At 50.6% G+C, this 20,969-nt stretch overlaps 1 protein-coding gene across 1 annotated transcript; it reads left to right on the plus strand.

Annotated features, from left to right (window-relative positions):
* Positions 1–17,399: 17,399 nt before the first annotated feature.
* LOC115330071 lies at positions 17,400–20,652 on the plus strand. Its single transcript, XM_029991778.3, has 2 exons — positions 17,400–17,553; positions 19,659–20,652. The coding sequence occupies exons 1-2, from the start codon at positions 17,446–17,448 to the stop codon at positions 20,235–20,237; spliced, it is 687 nt and encodes a 228-aa protein (XP_029847638.2). The 5' UTR covers positions 17,400–17,445; the 3' UTR covers positions 20,238–20,652.
* Positions 20,653–20,969: the final 317 nt, after the last annotated feature.

The following is a 20,969-nucleotide window of genomic DNA, read 5'->3' on the forward strand; positions in this document are numbered from 1 at the left end:
GAGGCACCCATTCTTTGCCTCCTAATACAGAAGCAGCCCACGGAAGTGTTGGGAACGGTGCGCTGGCAGCGGCTACATCGGAACCTCCGAAGAAAACACCAAAGCAACCGCCACAAACACGACAGCGCTCTTCCACACAAGAGGGAGACGCTGAGGACAAAAGTGCACCTTCTGGCGAAGCCCCTGGATGGACGTCCATAATCAGAGCAGGTGCGAACATAGCCTTTGCTATATTGAGAAACATCGAGGCATCAGGGGCCCGCACAGTCACGACGATTCTGCCAAATATGATTCCCCTTCTTGGGGTATGTTAGCAGGACTCTCAAATGACCGACGCTGCCAACAAATAAGTAACCCCGGAAACAATGCACAAAGAATACAGCAGAAAACTCCACATAGAAAAAGACGTAGCCCATTGTTTCCTCCTATCCTTCAGTGGAATGTAAATGGTTTACACACACGTTTGCCCGTTCTCCGCCAAACTCTTGCAACCGAACAAAGAGATGTACTGGCTCTACAAGAAACGCATGTGATCCCAGGAGAGGTCCGTCTGTCTCCCTATGTCTTTCATCACAGTGCAACTCTAAGTACCAATGGAAGATCGCGAGTTGCAATATTGGTCCGTGACGATGTATACCATGCCCCCTTTGATCTTTCGGACTTGTCTTCGGAGATTGCAGAATACGCCGGGGCAGCGGCGTAGACTTTCCATTTTCCGGGGGGCGGAGGGGGAGCTTTTGCAAGCGGGAAAGCACCCCCCCCCCCTCCTCCCCGGAAGCACGCTGGGATTCCATTTTTCATGTATTTTGTCAATAAAGGCAACGTGGGCATTATTTTGTTTACATGTCACTACTAGAAACTCGTTACATGGCACGTAAACAGCGTCTCGGCAGGGATCATAACCGTCGCCCCCCTCCCCCGGATCTCACCGGGGGTGGGGGGCACGAGCCTCGATGCCCACCCGTAGTCTACGCCTATGCGCCAATGATAATCACAATTGGCCGGCACGTCACAACGGTTATTTCTGCATATCTGACCCGTATGGCGTAGGAGACGCAAAGGTGCTAGAAGAAATTCACAAACGTAGCCGAGGACAGCTTATTATGTGGATATTCCAACGCACACAATGAATCCTGGGGCGGTACTCGAAGGGACACCAGGGGACGACAGTTCGAAAAGAGCCAGGACTGCGCATCACTTGGTGGTTTAGGTGGAGCGCGCTTGGAAGATCGCTCGAGCCCTCTCCGGCGCGAAGGTTCCACGACACCCTATTGCAGGGCTTGCAATCAAATCTGGTATGTCCATGACGAAAGTGGCAGAGCTATTAGCGGATGAATTTTCCCGCTCCTCTATTCCACCACATCAATACCAAGAAAGACTGACAAATCCACCGCAAAGCCAGGTTAGTCAACCTCAAGATAGCCCCGAGAAGTTCGCGTGGCGCCCCCTTACGGCGAACCGGGGTGACGTCACGGCGAGGAGAGAATTTTTCCCCGACTTGCCCCGCTCGCCTTATGGAGGCTGTGACGACGCTAGCTGTCGGCGAGCTCGTTTCTATTTAATTTTCTTTTTTTGCCGTGTTTTTTGTAGGAAGTGTAAATTTTTATATGTGCCTTTATTGAGGTATGGCCTTTAGCTACAGGCGAAACTTCAACCAACATTTTAAGCATGGTTGACAGGGCAGGCAACGCATGAATCACAGCTGGTATACGAAAATAAAGAAATATGGCCACAATTGCAAGAGCATCCCTATATATTTACATCTCTCACAATAAATGCTACTGATGGTCTGAATGAATTGGCAGGTTATGTATACTATTTTTTTTGTATGTCTGTTTTTAAACAAGATCGCCGAAGCAGAAAAGCTGCATGCTGCTCGAACAACATGCTAAATACAGTCTGGGCCATGGGAAAAGAATCGCAAGTAAGACAGCCTAAGTGCAGGGGCAAAGCGAAAAAACAAGGAACATATAACATATACATTGCTCGCATTCGACCTTTGCTGGGTTCGGAGAGTATTTCAATGGACTACACGGGTGGTATCTGTGGACTTGTTTATATCAACCGTCAAGTAATGCGAAGGTGTCTAGCTCGTTATTAGTCCCTTAAGCCCTAAAATTTAGATTTTACTTAAATCAAATTGTCCTGAAGCTAAAATACCTTAAGCTTTTCTCACGCAGACTGTCGCCCTTTACAGGTTCCACATTTTCTGCTACTACTACTGGACAGACGTTCATATGCTTGCTTTTACTCCTGTTTTCCTCTGTTGTCAGAGAGTCAGCTGTAGAAAGTTTGGAGGCTGAGGAAGCTTTAAGGGACCTGCAGCAGTGTCTCTTTTAATTGCAAATGACAATTCAAACTAAACGGTGCATTTTCCGAATGCAGGCTGGAATGAGGAATGCCAGGAAAAAGTACAAACATTCCAAATTACGGCACTATTGCTGTGCATATTTTGGGCAGTTCAATACATATCATACTGGCAACTGGGGGCAATTCGGCCGTTTTTGCTGCTACCATACAAACTAATTCCCAGTAATTGTGCATCTTCTACGAAATATTCCTGCATACGTGTATAAACTATATAATTAATTCACGAAGAAGCTACATTTATGTAAAACAACCCTGTTCCACGAGCACTTCAAAGATCATCAGGCGCAGGGCCTTTAAAATATCTGCGAACCAGCGCATGCAGAGTGGCAGCGTAGAGTTGGAGTTGCGAGCTAATGCCAATTCAAACGTGTTGAAAGTGAGATGTAACAGAATTCCAGCGTCTGAAACACTTGCGCCACCGCTTCACCGACCCCTCGTAAGATTGCCTTGTGCCGTGTGGACGGACGGGGAGGTTCATCGGCGGAATGGCCTCCGCCGATTGCTTTCGGAATTTGTAACCCGATTTTAAAGGTAAAAGGAACAAGCAGGCTTATAAAATGCACGAAAGCACGTCAATATCGGCCTAGCGCAACGTCTTGTACACCGGGTACACGAAGTCCAGCTCCTCGAAGAGCTTGTGGGACACAACGCCAAACCAGGAAACCGGTGCTGCAGCGAGCCGATGCGAGATCGCGGAGCGGAGTCCCCCCCCTGACGCCACGGTACACCTCACCCATTCAGGGCGCGGCGACCGCAGCGACGCTTGTGTTCGCTCTCGGGGCTAATTCCACCACATCAATACCAAGAAAGACTGACAAATCTACCTTAAAGCCAGGTTAGTCAACCTGAAGACAAAGAGACATCGTTGGCAGCTTACTCAGACTTCACCCTAAAGGAGCTCACTCAAGCACTCCATCACTGTCGAAAGAAAAGCGCTCCGTGCCCCGATGGCATAACCGCCCAGTCGCTCAGGAACGTGGTCCTATACACCACCCAGGCATACTTGAAAAGCTCAACTCCATATAGAGGACAGGAGCATTTCCGGATGCTTGGAAAAAATCGATAGTAATACCCATACTCAAACAAGGGAAGCCGATGGAAAATGGTATACACTGCGTGTTCCTCGACATCAGTCATTCATTTGATACATTGCCACATCCAACCATCATCCACCGACTAAAGTACTTTGGTGTTTGTGGCAGACTATTATCTTTTATTGAGGCTTTTCTTTCTGGACGGTCCATGAGCGTGAAATTTCCAGATGCTTCTAGCATATCTAGACATATTGCTCAAGGGGTACCACAAGAAAGTGTATTGAACCCTCTTCTTTTCAATCTTGACGTGAGCGTCCTTCCTCGATGTCTTCCAGCAAAGAACATAGCTTTTCGGATAGGCATGGCAATCTACGCGGATGATGTTGCGTTGTGGTGTGTCGGGCCCTCAAGGAACGCTATAGGGATCCGTAATGGACTCGAGGTGGCACTGGACTCTACTGCACTAGCCATAGCGCAAATAGGCCTTACTCTATCTGTGGAAAAGACTCCCTCACTCCTCTACCGACCCACAGGCCGAGCACCACCAAATGTGCTACGGCTAAAACTTGCTGGAACGCCAGTTGAAAGAGTAAAAATCCACACGTATCTCGGCGTTATTATCGATGATCGGGTGCCATGGACACCTGAAGTACGCAAGAGATTTGAACGTTGCCGTCAACTGATACGTGTCGTTAGACTGCTTGGAGGCTCTTCCTGGGGCGCATTCCAACGTGCACCACTTCAAATGTACAAAGGGCAGTGTTGCGGAATGGGCGCCCCCATTCCATTCCAATTCCATTCCGGGGAATTAGAGCTTGCGATAATTCAATTCCTTTCAACTCCCAGGAATGGGGACACTGGGCCCATTCCCACTCCTGGAATGGCTGAATCGTTCCATTCCATTCCTCTAATTCCTAAACGTAAAAATTGTTAGAGCTGGCATTATCAAACGCATAAACAATTGCAACAAAATGCAAAATGCCTAAAAAAGCACTGATTTTACTAAGTGGAGCACTGGTGGCACAAAGTGTTTGTTTAGATTGTACTGCAAACATCGAGAAAGCCCCTTGATATGTCGATGCTTGTTTAAAACATCAGTCTTACGACCACGTACGGCTCGCAACAAACAGCAAAACGTAAATCCACTAATTTTTTTTTGGCAAACTTTTTTTTTGCATTTGTCGTCTAGGACATACGCGACCAGCGTGTTTGTTTGATAAGACCATGAAAACATCCAGTTCATGCGTGGCGCAGAAATAAGCTTTATTAGGTACTGTATTCTTAGAATACCTGCACAGCAATACGGCTAGTACGCTGCTCGAAGCGACTCCACGCACAGTGGCAGGAACACATCCTCTGACAAAGTGCAACCTCTACGGCGCAGCACGAGAGACCATGTCACGAAACAGTCTTTCTGCAGGTCTAGTCAGTTCGGTCACGCGACAAGAGCGGTGACGACAATCTACTTCACCTTACGATGGACCGAAACAGACAGCACGAGAGCCATCGAAACCAACCCAGTGCCTTCTGAGTGTCGCTTGACCCTGGGGCGCAGCAACGCGCCGTGCGTGTTGTCCCCCTCACGGTGCTGGATTGCCTGGGGTGACTCGTAGCGTCCGCAGCGGTCCCTCACAAGGTGAAACAAAGTAGGCAGAGTCTAAATTCAAAGGAAATGAGCGGGAATCCACTAGCTTGCCTGTAACCGTAATCTACTTGAATGTAAACCATATAACACAGAAAACAAGCATCGGAACAAAGACCAAGTAAAAGGCGGACTTACACGTAAAAATGCAGAATAAAAAACAAACAAACAAAAAACAAGTGTCGGAGCAAAGCGCAAGAGGAAAAGAGAAAAGTGAATCTTGCTTTGTTTTATTGCCGAAGCGAACCCACAGTTCGCACTTCAAAGGAGTGCGCGCGAATGAACATGGAAGGCAGCAGGTTTGGCCGCCTGCTAAACAACGCTCCTCGAACTATAAGAAAACAAGAACTGATCATCTTTCGGCGGCGCGCGAGTCAACGAGTTATCAGAGCTCTGCGGGTTATGAGTCGTCCCCCGCTCTCAGACCTGTCTGTGCGTGCGTGTATTCTCCATGCCTTCGTTTCTTTTGCTTGGTGCTTGGTTTCTTGTTTCGCTCGCTCTCGTGTAACGCCAGTGAAGCCCGTCGCCTGCGCGAAAGGCGCCACCGCCCCCCCCCCCCCCCACTTCCCTCCCCCCTCTGCTCTTTGCTTTGAAGCTTCTTTTTTGTATTGCATTTTTTGCGTATAAGTCTGTTAGAGCTCCACGTGGGTTAGCTGTTTCCCGCCCGCTCATTTTATTTCTGAGCAACTGGCTCGCTGACTGGCTCAAATTCGCTAACCGTAAACACAAAAAAAAAAAAAAAAAAGGAAAGAACGGGTTTATTTCATTCCCATTCCATTCCAAAAAAAGGCATCTAATTTCATTCCCATTCCATTCCCCTCAACGCTGCCGCCATTCCATTCCCATTCCATTCCGGGCTCGCAAAAAATTGGAATGATTCCGGAATCATTCCAACTCCGGAGTGGCAACTCCGCAACACTGACAAAGGGCTCATCATGTCCAGGCTGCTCTATTCACTACCACTACTGGCTGTTGCAAGGGCACAAATCCGAGACATCAATACTTTTCACCGGTTCGCAGTACGAAGCTGCTTGGGACTCCCTCCTTCAGCAGAGAACGTGGCTACAATTGTTGCAGCGGAAAAGTGGCCACTGTTTTTGAGACTTGAAGGGAGAGCGCTGCTCAACATCGCTCGTATGAGCAGTCTCCCCCCTGCGGACACAATTCGTAAACATCTTTTTGCCCCGCCGAACTCTCACATAGGGCGCCAAGCAAGACATTTCAACTTCGAGGTTGGAGCGCCTATAAATTTATCCTTCCTCAACTACCACATTCCACGCGCCCTTCCCTGGAGACACATGAGACGCTCCCAATCCCACAGCGCAAGGCGAATGTCCCAGCGTTTGTCGCTCGCTCAATCGCTCTTGAGCGCATAGACGAAGTGTACAAAGGTTGGGTTCATGTTTATTCAGACGCCTCAATTAACCTTACCAAGCGGACTGTCACGGTAGAGATTACTATTCCAGAAATGAGTATGATATATCGGGCAGGCTAAATTTTGTTTCGTCGTCAACCACGGCAGAACTCGTTGCCATCTGGGCTGCTCTAGGGTGCCTCAATGTCCTTAGCTGCTCTTGAGTCTATTAAGAACACCTCGTCACCAACAAAAGCTGTCGTACCCACAGATTCAAGAGATGCTCTTCAGCAGCTTCAGAGACCTCATAATGCAACCCCATTGCTGGCGAGAGTCGCGTCTGAGGCAGCGGCAGTTGAAGACATGGGATGGTGCCCTGCTTTGCAATGGATCCCGCCTCATGTCGGGATTCCTGGCAACAAACGGGCTGACCAGCTGACTGCAGAGGCTCATGACGATCCAGTCCCAACCTTCTACTGGATTGCTTCAACGAGACTCATCGATTCATCCGTGAGATCCTCACAGAACGGCATCCATATCCTGGGTTCGCAACGGGGAGGTCACCCCCCCGTCGTTCCCCGCAAGCTCCCTAAGGCCGAGACAAGCCTTCTTCACACGCTTCGGACTGATTGCCCATGCACTGCCATGCGGCTCCACATGATGCGTTGCAAAGCGGATCCTAACTGCCCCACCTGCGGCGACCCAGAGGACACAGAACATGCCCTTTTGGTTTGTTTCACACGTCAAGAGGCCAGAAGAACTTCTTTCCATCACTACACACTATCTGGACTGCCATATGAAACTATTACAGAGATTCTGAACCCCATAGGAACCAAAGGAACAGCGGAGAAAACCTTCCGCGCTCTTCTGCGCTTTCTTCGTGACATTGGGCTGGCGGATAGACTGTGATTTGCTTGCACCTCGCTCCCTAACCAAAGGCTCTGAACTATGTCGATAACTAACTGGGCGGCAATTTATAACTATAGTCGGTGACAGGCCAAGAACCAAGTGGAAGCTCCTCTCACCTCTCTTCCCTTTGGCATAGCGAACGCTGGAGAGGTAGCGACCTCCTCTCCACCGCTCGCTCCGCTGATGTGGAGAGGGGCGGGAGGAGCTTCCACTTCGTTCTGGACCTGTCACCGACTATAGATTAGTTGTTAAAGATTGACATTTTAACTCTTCTTTTTTGTATATTATTTTCATCTTCCCTCTTCCTATCCTTTTTCCTCAACACCCAGGTAGCGACTTGCCCATTAATTGAGGCCTACACATCTCCTGGTTGCCCCTTTCCCGACACCTCATAATAAACAAACTGGCGCTGATTCTGTCCCTGACGCAGAGGATTTTCGTTTCAAATATTTTCTCGCGCTTCTTCCTTGTTCTTGCAGTAAACAATTTAGTCTTGCAAGAAAAACGAGAAGAGCGTCACAAGGGCTACACCGTGCACAAGGGTCACGAGCAACTTCTCGAAAACATCTAGAGTCTATAAGTAAGCTATTCAATGCTGCCCGCCATGTTCCAACACCACGAAAGGTGCAAATATTGAGCTACGTACGATAGCGACGACGCAAGAGATTTTTTTCCCCCTTCACTTGAAGATAAAACAGACATTTTTTTAGCGTTCCAGCTTTCCAACTCGCCGGTTCTGTTTTGTTCGCAATAGTGCAGGAATTTGAGATTTTCAGTTTTAACGTTACTCCACTCGCAGACAACTTACGAAGAGTGTTTTGTCCAAACCGCAGTGACTGGGCCTCACGGTAAGGCAACACACAGCTGGTCATCGTGGCTCAAATCTCAGGCTCAGGAAAAAGGGTCTAATAAACCTCTTTCTCATGAAATGCGCCATCAAAAGCGTTGCACATGGGCGAAACCCTCCCTAGGTCGTCTTTCTTTAAACTACTTTTAGAGCGCAGCTCTTAGGCGTCCGTTTTCGGCTTGAGCAGCGTCGGCGTCACCGTCGGCGTAACCGCGCGGTGCATTATGGGACGCCTGACGTCACTGATGATGTCATCGGCATCCGCATCGTCATCGTCACTGATGAAGTCACTAGTGATGAAGTCACTAGTGATGAAGTCACTAGTGATGAAGTCACTAGACCGACACGCTATTTAAAAACAAGCCGGCGTTTGTCCACACCAGGTGTGGGCACTGCGTGTGAGCAGAAACCAAATTCGCGTGAAGTGAAACGTCTGCGCATGCGCAGTGCCGTCGACAGCGCCACCGCAGCAGCGTGACGTCAGGGCCGCGTGTTGGCCTGTAAAAGTAAATTTCTTCATGCAACTTGACCCTCTAGGTCTTGCAAGCGCTGCTTGGCGCTCCCGAAAGTTCAATTGACTAATTCAATAAACGTTTTCTGAAACTGAACCTCACAAGCATGCCGGTTTAGTGGCTCTTTTAGAACAATATATCTTTGAGTTTAGAAGCTTCACTTGAAGCGAAAAAGTAATGAATTACTAGTAACTCGTTACTCAAAAAGTGTTTGAATTACAGAATCGCTACCGCTCAAGAAATGTAAGTGAAGCGTTAAAAAATGTCTAAAAAATGCAATTGACTACAAGTAACTTGTAACACCTTACGAAGAAGTCTGCCCGCAATTTGCACTGCGCGATTTACGAAAAGGCCCTAGCGGGGACTTCTCGTAGATCCTAAACTGCGGAATGGGGGCCTAGCGAACGTGTGCTCAATCTGCACTCAGTGTTATGGCAAGGGTTATGGCTTGAGCTCCAACTGGTTCCCGCTAGCATCGCATAGCTTTTGGGAATGGCCTAAAGATTCCTATTGGTGACTCTGCTCTCTATTATCAGTTGCGACGTCTCTCGTGCTGCAAAATAATTGTGGACGGAAACTGCGGTGCTCGACATCGAAACTGATCATTTCAAGCAGAATCGGCTTATGTAAATCAGACATAACTAGTCGACGTTTTCTATCGGTTACAATGTTCAACACCACTTTGTATGTTCTGTTTACACTGAGTCAATTCAGCCTGATCACCCACTAAGTTTAGAAGTCTTTAGAGGATTATTAGCTACAAAACTTGAAACTATAAAACAAAGAGGACGAGGACGGAAACAGGACATTTTTTTTTAAAGATGTCCTGTTCCCGTCCTCGTCCTCTCTGTTTTATAGTTTCAAGTTTTGTATCTATTAACCAACACGCTCGTTTTCAATTGTAAGAGGCTTATTATTATTTTATATATGCAATTATCGTGAAGACAGCGTGCGCATACCTTTATATGGTCTATGGTTCGTTGTCATTTGAAAAGACAAGACGGTCTACGGTGTTTTGACATGTAAACGTGAACGTGCAGACGGCCATGGGAGCATGAAGACACACTGAAGTTTAGATGATCTGGACCGCTTGGCAGTTCTCCCGTGTACGTGCTGTAAAAATACAAATATATATTACAACAACAAGTGTGCGTGAGTTAATAATCATCCTAATCTTTATTTCCAGACATGCATGTGTCTGAGGGGAGGCGGCAAGAGAACACAAAATAAATTTTGGCACAGGCAGATTAGACTGCTGCCGTGTAGAAATGCAAAAGCACTGCAGTTTTTTTGGTGAAATGTTTTCGATCTATGTTTTAGACGTGCATTAAAGTTCTTTCTGCTGATTCGGTGTGTGACGCGCGGGAGGCAGCGCGCTCGTTGCATACACTCACGATGTGGCGCCACCTCCTCCCCATCGGCTGCGCCGTCACGTACCCAATGACTCGCACGCAAGGCAACACCTTTAGTCAGCCACATGGCTGCGACGTGACCTGTGCACTTACGCACGCACTACACCTTCAGTAATCCAAACCCGTGGAGCCGCCGTGGCTTCGGGGAAGCGTGCCCGTCTCGCACCCCGGAGGCCCGGGCTCGATTCCCGCCCTGACCGAAATGTACCGAAATTTCTTTCCAAAGCAATTAATTTATTTTGTTTCCAGGAACCTCCTTGAGAAATTTGACCTCAATCCGAACATTTTTTTACGTATCTTGCTCTTTGCGCCCTCGGCCATTCTTGGCACTATCGTTCGGTCACGCCAGCCGCCGACGCCGGACTTTATGGAGCAAATAATCCCCTTTTTACAGTAGTGAACCGTGTGCAGGACCAGTGTGATCATAAAAAGCAATTATAAAACAAAAATCAGATTTACATTAGCTACGCATCGTGATCCCAATAATTAATATCAACGACATCAAAAGTTTCAAATAGAAATCAATCACATTGACTTTATTGAGATAACATTCATTAACATACAATATCAGCGCTAATGTAACATTATACATTTCTGTTCCATTCAAACAGAAAATATATATAAAGATACACGAAAGACATTGGTATATTTTTTCAACATCAAATTATCAATCGAATTAATAATTAATAAAAAAAACAACAAAAGCAATAAAAAAAAAAAAAAAGAACTTCGAAATCTGCGGAGCAATTTTTAAGCTTAGGTCACTGGAGCTAAAAAAATACGCTTCTACTCTTTTCTTTAACATGCGGATTTTTTTACTTCAGTGTACTATTTCAACAGACTTTAGTGTACTACTTCAACAGCGCGAGAGTGCGCGCCCCCCAAAGTGACTTGCTCAAAACGAACAATTTCGAGCGACCCCTTACGTTAGAAATGTACCAGCGTTATCCTTTTTTTTTAGCAAACTTCCGCAGCTTAGTTTCCAAGCAAGACGAACTCGAGTGCCTCACTTCGTCGTGTAAGCCTGACATTATTATCGGTACCGAAACTTGGTTGACGTCCAATGTTGAAAATTCCGAATTAAACTTGCATAGTAACTACAAAATCTTCCGGAAAGATCGAGTTTCCACGAGAGGCGGAGGCGTGCTCATTGCCATTAAAAATAGTATACATTGTTCCTATGTTAAATGCGATTCCCCCCTGGAAATAATTTGGATTCGAATAAAGCTAGACTTTCGCCACGCCTTGATTGGTTCCTGTTACCGTCCACCAAACACTAAGCCTTGTGATTTCAACGAGAACTTGTACTCCTGCCTCAGTAGAATACGAAGTGCTTACTCCAATGACATTCTCATACTTGCTGGAGACTTTAACTTCCCAGGAATAAATTGGGAAACGCTCCAGCCACTTCCGAATTCTGTGGGTTCTAGTCACTCAAACGAGTTTCTTTGTCTGTTACAAACGTTTCAACTTTCACAGATGGTTCGAGTTCCAACACGGGACCTCGCAATACTAGATTTATTTTTGGTGTCCAGTGCTGAATATGTGAATTCCACTAACGTTATCGACCTTATTAGTGACCATGCCATTGTACATGTTGAGACATCTTTCACCTTAGAACGCTCCGTTAACTGCCGGAAGTATATTCACATTTACGCTCACGCTAATGTGGACGCTTTAAACGCTGAACTAGCATTGTTTTTTGAGAAATACAGAATGACCTGCATGCATCGTGCGGCACAAGAGAACTGGACTCAGATTAGGACCACTCTGCAACGTCTGCTTTCAACCTACGTCCCTAAAATCAAAATCGGATCAAATACCCTCTCATCCTGGTTTACGACCACCCTAAAACGTTTACTAAACAAAAAGAAACGATTGTTTGCAAAAGCTAGAAAGAGTGGTAATGATTCTGACTGGTCTTCTTATCGGTCGTTTTCAACCCAGACCAAAGGCGAAGTAAAAAAAAGCAAAAAGAGACTTATTTTTTTTTTTATTATTACGTAGGGGGTTGCCTTTAGGCATAAATGTCTTATATGTATGCTACAAGACCTGTGGTATGGATGAATTGAAGCAATGTCTTGTGATAGTTGTTGTCATGCAGTCACTTATGGTAGCTGGTGGGTGCACTGTGTTGGAGACCTGCAGCTATAAGTAGGCGAGTGCGCTCAGTCTGTAGGCCAGGACAAGTCCATATAAGGTGACGCACATCCGCTTCCGTCGCGTCTAGGGGACACTTGGGGCATGTCGCCCTTCGTGTGCCGGGTGGAGAGCTCCATGCGCAGGTTACAGCCGGTGTAAGGGCCACCCCAGCCCGCAGTCTCCGAAGCACAACTTCCTCCACCCTGGTGAGATGGCTGGGGAGGGAGCAGACACACGGGGGGATAAGAGCGCGTGTGTCCTGCCGGAGAGAGTGTTTACGGGCGTGGAGGAGGGAAAGGGGTTCAGACGGGAGGGGGAGGGAAGGGAGATCGGGATCAGATGGAAAGTGTGCCTGTTGATCAGCTGCAAGGTTGTATTGGTTCGTGGCATGACCTTGAATCCAGTACACCTTAATGCAGGTCGAAGTATTGCGGTGAAGGGTGTGTATCCTTTGACACAGTTCCATTGCTTTGGAAACCTTTTTGAGCTTTCGAATTGCCGCTAAGGAGTCTGTAAAAATGTGAAGATGGCGGATTGTCGGCAGCTTGGTGGTCACTGCTTGTATGGCGTCGTGAATGGCCTGTAGTTCCATGACAAGTGGGTCGGCTTCCTGAGATGTATATGGCTGATGCCCCTGGATGCATGTATGTGTGGAGCTGAGGAATGAGGCTCGGCCACCGTCTGGGAAGATCGCTGCATCCGTGTAAACTTGACAGTGGTCGTCATGTTGGGTTTCGGGGCAGGGACGTTGGGAGGGTGTGCCCCCCTGATCGCGACGTCGTAACTTGGTCGGTTTGTTGGTGGTAATGTGGGTGAATTTCCATGGAGGTATCGGCTCCGACTGCACGTTCAGCGGGGGGCCACGTTGAAAATGCGCATGTAGCGCAGCAACCGCTGGTACAAACTGTTTTTTAATATCCCTTGCCTGTTCTCGCTGAGAGATGAGTTCCGTGATTGTGTTCAGCCTCGCGTGTTCTTGTAGGGTTGGAATTGGAGTAATGCGAGGTGGCGCCGTGATGGCGCGCATTGCGTCACGATTAATGGTTTCCAATTGTGACCACTGTGCCGCCGTGAATCGATGGAATTGCGCTTGGTAAATTATTCGCTGTTGCAAGATGGCACGCACCAGCCGTCGAGCAATGTCTGTACGGGCACCACCCGCTTTCGGTGCTATGCGTCGAATGAGATGGAGAGTGGTGGCAGATGTTTGCTTAATCTTTCGGAGCCATTGAGTTCCACTTCCTGACTGGTGTATATCCAGGCCCAATATCCGGACATTCGTAGTCTCAGGTATTGTTATAGCACCCAGCCTGAGTTGAAAGGGGGCCTGGGTAAATTTCTTACGTCCCGCCTTGTTTGCTACCACAACGTAGCTAGATTTTTGCGAAGAAATTTCCAGCCCGGCTCGTTGTGAATAATTCAGAAGAATGTCAAGGGCTTCTTGAAGTTGCTTGGCTTGCCTAAAGAGGTCCTTGTGAGTTGTCCATAATGTGACGTCGTCAGCATAGACGAGAAATTTGACGTCCAGTACCCGATGGAGTTTCCATGCCAGAGGTATGAGTGCAATGTTAAAAAGAAGTGGAGCCAAGACGGAGCCTTGGGGGACCCCCCTATTGGACGTAAAGCATCCTTCTTGTTGTCCATCCACCCTTATAGCAAATGTTCGATTCCTAAGGAAGGAGTAAACAAATCGTGTGACCCGCGGAGGAAGCCCCAGCTCTATGAGGTTGCTCATAATGACTCTGTGATCAATAGTGTCGTACGCTTTGGCAATGTCTGAAGCTACCACCGTGCGTACAACCTGACTGTGGGGTTACACTTGTATGATGTCGTCCGCTAGAACCGACAGGCCTTCCTCAGTCCCCAAGTACGGTCGGAAGCCGATTTGTGCGGGGTGATATTTTCCGTATCTTTCGAGCCACCAGGATACTCGTGTGGCCAGCATCCTCTCTACAAGCTTGCAAATCGTTGGTGTAAGCGAAATCGGTCGTAACGCTTGGAGATTGTTGGGTGTCGTTCCTGGCTTCGGGATAGTGACAACAAAATGGAATGTTTCCAGTCAGAGGGGATATCTCCTGTCTCCCATACTTGGTTGATTGCCTCTAGAAGTGTGTGGGAGACAACGAGCCACGCTGAACGTGGATGGACGGCCCCGTGAGCGGCGAGGAAGAGGAGAAAGGGACGCTCGTGGGAGGTGCGCGTGGACAGAGTTCGAAGGGCCGTGACGAACGAAAGAGGCGGTGCTGAACGAGCCCAGGCAAGACCCCGACCCCAGGGCAACCGTGGCCTTCCACAGCATCGACGGCACAATTTGAGTATTTATAAAGTGTTTCTATGATAGCGCTCTTTGTGTGACTTCCTCGGAGCGAGTAGAACTAGGCCTGATCGGGAATTGACAGGCGACCCACATAACTGGCGCCCAACGTGGGGCCCGATCAGTCTGCCGTTGTTTTTTTTCGCTCCCGGGGAGTCCCACGAATCGCGATTTCTAAGTTTAGGTTTGTTTTGTTTCCCCATTTGAATTTTTTTGTTACTCCGCTGGACATCAGTGTTTAACGTTCTGCCGCCATGTCCAGGTTACGGAATAAGGCCGCCCATCCCGAGGCCTCAACCCAGTCAGTGGCGGATATTGACTCAGACGTGGGAGAAGGCACGAGTGGGGAAGCGAGCGTTGCGGCAGCGCTAGAACCCCCAATCCCGGCGGTGAACACGGGAGACGTCAGCGAACTAATGCACGCCATGACGGCGATGTTCGCGACGTTTTCTAGACAGATGGGTTTGGCCCCAGGGGTGGTGAATCCCGCGCCTACGCCCGTGCCTCGCCCGCGGTTGAGCGTGCCGACGCCGACCTATTCGGACTACTCCGACGCAGCATCGGTTCACGATTTCTTGCAGGACCTAGACGCGTACATTGCCGCGTTGGGCGCGTCGGATGAAACGGCCCTGATACAGATCGTCCCAATCGCGTTGACGGATGACGCAGCGCGTTGGAGGCGAATGCAGAGGCCGTTCCTTTCGATGGCAGATTTCCGGACACGATTCAGAGAGGAATTTCTGCCTCCCGACTATGAGATGCGGATCAGAGATGAGCTAGCCAGCCGTACTCAGCATCCGGACGAGAGCCTCGTAGAATACGTCCGCGCTCTCCAGGAGCTCTACTCCAGAGCCGACCCTACAGCGTCAGACGCGGAGAGGGTAGCTAGGGCGATCCGCCAGTGTCACCCTAGATTTAAACCCTACTTGCGCGGACGTGATTTCGCTGATCTGGAAGCACTTGCCAGAGAGGCGCGCATCGTTCAGGCGAGCTTGCTCGCCGAGTTGACGTATCGCCCCCCTCCACGCGCAGAGGAATCTCTGGAGCCGGGTTGCGCCTGGACAGGACGAGGCGCGGGAGCTTGCGACGACTCACGTACGCCGTACGTGGCCGTTACAGGACATAGGAGTGGCGCAACTGCTGTGCCCCGCGCCTTAGATCCCTTCGCTTTTGAACAGAGGCGCAGAGCAGCTAACGCGGGCTCTTCCAGGGCGCATCCCCCTAGGGGAGGCGGCGCAGCCGACCACCGCGGAGTCGCGAATCATTACGAGGGTCGCGGGAACTACAATGACCCCCGGCGCGACACTGCTTCGCGTGATGGTAGCGGCGGACGCTCAGCACACAATGGCAGGAGACAGGTCAGGTGCTATAAATGCAATCAGCTTGGGCATATCAAGCGTCAGTGCACATGGACGGCAGCTCCCCCCCATGGTTCTCAGGGAAACGGGAGAGGCCGGCGCCACTAATTGGACTTCCCGACTCGCGGTTGCCGGCCGCTGCCGAGGCCCCTCATCAGTCTGCCAACGGGGCTGGAGTTGCGGTCAGCGACAGGTCGGTGTTTTCCCCGTCGGCATGTCGAACTCAGGATTTGACATCTGAGAAGGGGCCGTACGTGCGCGTCGAGATCGGTGGTAACAGTTACTACGCACTAATTGACACCGGTTCGACTCTTTCCCTGATCGGCGACAGAGTCTACGAAGACTGTCGCCGACGAGCACTTCACGTGCGGGAAGTTTCCACCACGCTGCGTTTAGCAGCAGGATCGGCTAGGGCACAAAGCGCTATACGCCTTCACCTTAGCCTCGACGGCAGTCGAAGGAGGCAGCGTTTTCTCTATCTGCCAGGCATGCAAATCCCTGTGATCTTAGGACAGGACTTCGTCTGCCGGGAGGGGATTATCACAGACTTGAAGAATAACGGGTACCACTATAATCCGTTGACTCCCCTTATCCCCTTTGCCGTCCCACCGAGTTTCGGTCAGGACACAGAAAGCTCACTCGTCGGATCACGAGAGGAGCAAACATTAGCTGCGCGAGTCGTATCGGGAAACGTTGAAGCGATTGTCGCTTCTTACAACGGGCCGGCAGAACAACGGCGTAGGTTAGCAGACGCCTTGCATCGACACGCAGCTATGTTTACCGAGAGGCCAGGACTTACAAACATTTTACAACACAGAATCGACACAGGAGATGCTAGACCATGGGGTTGTAATCCCAGACCGCTGAGTGCGCACAAGCGAGCTCTCCTAGATAAGGCTCTCGATGAGATGATAGACACAGGGGCCGTGAGGCCGTCACAGAGCCCCTGGGCTTTTCCGGTAGTCTTAGCGCCAAAAAAAGACGGTACCGCTCGTCTCTGCGTTGACTACCGCCGACTTAACGAGATGACACGAAGGGATTCATATCCCTTCCCATCTATTGAGTCCATCATGTACTAGTTCGTTGGGTAGCGCGAGGGTTTTCACTACCTTGGATTGTAGCAGAGGTTTTTTGCAGATCCAGGTAGCACCACACGATGTCCAGAAGACGGCGTTCACCTGTCACAGGGGTCTGTTTGAGTTTATCCGCCTTCCGTTTGGATTGTCTAACTCGCCATCGAGTTTCCAACGGCTTATGGACATCGTGCTGGGGGACGCGAAGTTCAACTTTGCCATGGCATACATGGATGATGTCGTCGTATTTTCAAGGTCATTCGAGGAGCACCTAGCACACCTTGAGATTATCTTAAGCAGAATGAGCAAAGCGGGATTAACGATTAATCCAAAGAAGGTCCAGCTCGCAGCCTCAAGGGTCAACCTCTTGGGTTTCGTCGTAGATGACGGTACCTTGAGGCCGAACGAGGATAAGTTGAGGGCCATTCTTGATTACCCACCACCGCGCGACGCGAAGAGCCTTCAAAGGTTCCTTGGAATGGTCGGTTTTTATCGGCAGTTCATTCCAGGGTGCGCTGGACTCACACGGCCACTGAACCTGCTGCTCCACAAAGGTTCAAGATGGGCCTGGGGCGGAGAACAAGAGGTAGCTTTCTCTTCCCTCACGAAGGCGATAGCAGCCACGGCCAGCCTGTGCCTGCCAGACCTTAACCGTCCGTTCGTGGTACAGACCGACGCGAGCGACTACGGGGTCGGTGCGGTGTTATTGCAAGAACATGACGGACAGCTGCGCCCGGTGGCATTCGCCAGCCGAACCCTTACACCGCCAGAACGCAATTACAGCGTGACGGAGAAGGAGGGGCTGGCCGTCATGTTTGCTCTAAAGAAATTCGACCTGTATTTAGACGGGACCACCTTCGTCATTCAGACAGACCACGCCGCTCTCACCTGGATTCAAAGGTTGAAAGAGCCGGCGGGGAGGTTAGCTCGGTGGGCACTCACTTTGCAGCGATACTCCTATACTGTCGAGTACCGAAAGGGCTCCACCAACAAGGTTGCAGACGCACTTTCTCGGGCGCCCCATGATAGTGGTTGGAAGGAGGAGACGCAGCCGGGGGATTGCGAGAGACGAGCTTCCTGCGCGGCCGCTCATAAGCGAGACAGCGGGAAGGGATCGATGCAACAGGAGCTCGTCGCAGTGTTAGGAGGCCGCACGAGGGAACAGAGGATCGTGGCTTGGGGTGAAGTGGTGAGCAAGGAAGAGCTTGTCGAGGCCCAAAAGGCAGATGGTTTTTGTCAGCGGGTGTTGGGGAAAATTGCGGAAATAGCAAGCAACACCGGGAACGCTGGCGGTCAATTTAACGAACATATTGATTCATACTTGCTGGGTCAAGACGGCTTATTGCTCCGCTACATTCCAACAATCGACGACGAGGAGGGGAACGACTCTCCGTTCAGGGTGGTGATTCCTAGGAGGCTACGGAGGCGGTTTATCGGATACTTCCACGACTCGGCTTTGGCTGGTCATGGCAGCGGCAGCAAGACTTTTCAAAAGTTATGTCGCGTCGCGACCTGGCCGGGGATGAGACAGGACACACTCCGATACGCCCGTAGCTGCCCAGCCTGCCAGAAAGCGAAGCCGCGAGGGGGAAAGCCCCCAGGCCTGATGCAGCCTGTAGTGAGTCACTACCCGTGGGAGATGGTTGCTTGCGACATCATCGGCCCACTTCCAAAAAGTCCCCGTGGGAACCAGTATTTATTGGTAATAACCGATCATTTCTCGAAATGGGTGGAGTTACACCCGCTGAGGAAGCTGGTCTCGGAGCGCATCTGGGAGAAGTTGTTGGAAACTTTCATGCGCTTCGGTACACCCACGTGTCTCATCAGCGATAATGCTAGCTATTTTACCAGCAGAGTGTTCACTGACTCCTGCTTGGCGCTAAACATAAAGCACAAAAGGACGACACCATACCATCCTCAGGCTAATATCACTGAGAGAGTGAACCGAAACTTGAAGAGCATGCTGATCACACTAACGGAGAGACACAGGGACTGGGACGAACACATTGTCGAGATGGGTTTTGCAATCCGGACGACCGTGAACAGATCTACTGGGTTAACGCCTGCGCTTCTAAACTTGGGTAAGGAGCTATCGTCTCCGCTGGAGAACGGGTTACGAAATAACCAAGGTTCGACAGAACGCCCACTCTCTAAATACGCGGCGGAGTTGAAAGTTCGCCTTTCGAATGCGTTGCACGACGCCAGAGAGAACCTCGTTGCAGCAAGGATCGAACAGGCGACCCAGTACGATAAGACTCATCGTCACCTGGAGTACAAGGTGGGTGACTTGGTCCTCAGGAGAACCCATCCTTTGAGCAACGCAGCGAGCGGATTCGCAGCCTCACTTGCTCCGAAGTGGGAAGGGCCCTACGTGGTAAAGGCACGACTGTCACGTCTTACCTACAGGCTCGCTCAGGAAAATGCGAGCGAGGAGTCTGGCCCGGTCCACATCACAGACCTAAAAAAGCACCATCTTCGTGATCGGGATGACGATGAACGAGAACAAAACGAGGAATCCTCCGTTCCGCGTGACTCTCGCGCGCGACCGGCAACGCGGCCTAAGCGCGGTAGCCGAACAATGCGCGAACCCGTCGGTGAGAGATCCGACAGGTGCTCTGCGCGGCGCTATAATCTGCGGCCTAGAACTTGATCTAATCTTTGCAAGATGTTAATAGAGCTTGTTCTGTCCAGAAATGCCCCCCGGAGGAACCAGAATGGGCGGCGCCATCCGGGAAGGCGACCTTCCACTTCCCGGGATACCGGCGGAGCCAGCTGGCCCAACTCCCAGGGTGGTCAACCCTTCCGGCAGAAGACCAGTCAGACCAACGCACCGGGTGGCCAACCCGTTCGGCAAGAGAATGGCCAGACAAGCCGACAGGGTGGTCAACCCCGTTGGAAGGGGGAACGGCCAGACCAACCAACAGGGTGGTCAACCCGGTTAGCAAGGAGCAAGACGGACCAACCGTCAGGGTGGTCAACCTGGTTGGCAGAGACGGGGTGAGCAATCCCGACGTCGACCACGTCAACGAAGGCAGGGCGGCGGAGACGCGGAGGACCGGAGAGTCCCAGGGACACGCTGAAGGACGAGGTGCTGAAGATTATGACGGTGCAGAAGCAGACGCGTGCCGGCCAGCGCACCCGCCTCAAGGCCTTTGCGGCCATTGGGGACTTCAACGGCCAGTGCTCCAAGAGCTCCAAAGAGGTGCCAGTCCTGCCAAGTGCTCCAAAGAGGTGGCCACGGCCATCCTTCAAGCCATCATCCTGGCCTAGCTGTGCGTCATCCCCGTCCGTAACGGCTATTGGGGAAACAAGAGTGGAAAGCGCCACACCGTGCCCTGCAAGTGCCCAAGAAGCTGCTGCACATGGCGGGCATCGAGGTCTGCTACACCTCGGCCCGCGTCTCGACGGCCACGCTGGGCAACTTTGCCGAGACCACCTACCTGGCCATCCAGCAGACGTACAGCTACCTGACCCCGGACCTGTTGCGGGAGCGAGAGCTCATCAAGCTCCCCCACCAGGAGTTCATCTTGGAGTCCAGTGACTCGGTCCAGGGACTCCGGATACTCCGGACCCCCCCGGAGTTTGAGGCTTGAGGGGAGGGGAGTGTGGGAGACAACGAGCCACGCTGAACGTGGATGGACGGCCCCGTGAGCGGCGAGGAAGAGGAGAAAGGGACGCTCGTGGGAGGTGCGCGTGGACAGAGTTCGAAGGGCCGTGACGAACGAAAGAGGCGGTGCTGAACGAGCCCAGGCAAGACCCCGACCCCAGGGCAACCGTGGCCTTCCACAGCATCGACGGCACAATTTGAGTATTTATAAAGTGTTTCTATGATAGCGCTCTTTGTGTGACTTCCTCGGAGCGAGTAGAACTAGGCCTGATCGGGAATTGACAGGCGACCCACAAGTGTGTCAAGAGCCGGACCTTCTAGGTTTTGGAACACCTCAGTAGGGACACCATCCTGACCGGGGGTCGTGCGTTTCTTAGCAGTTTCAATCGCCGCAA

This window comes from Ixodes scapularis, unplaced genomic scaffold (assembly GCF_016920785.2).
Source record: "Ixodes scapularis isolate PalLabHiFi unplaced genomic scaffold, ASM1692078v2 PGA_scaffold7__128_contigs__length_106722199, whole genome shotgun sequence".
Classification (NCBI taxonomy): Eukaryota; Metazoa; Arthropoda; class Arachnida; order Ixodida; family Ixodidae; genus Ixodes; species Ixodes scapularis.

What these genes read in the sequence shown, in the direction of transcription:
- LOC115330071 (XM_029991778.3), top strand. Translation starts at nt 17,446, where the DNA reads ATGGTCGGTTTTTATCGGCAGTTCATTCCAGGGTGCGCTGGACTCACA. An exon ending in CCTGGGGCGGAGAACAAGAG is followed by an intron (nt 17,554 to 19,658) that starts GTAGCTTTCTCT and finishes TGTTCTGTCCAG; the next exon opens with AAATGCCCCCCGGAGGAACC.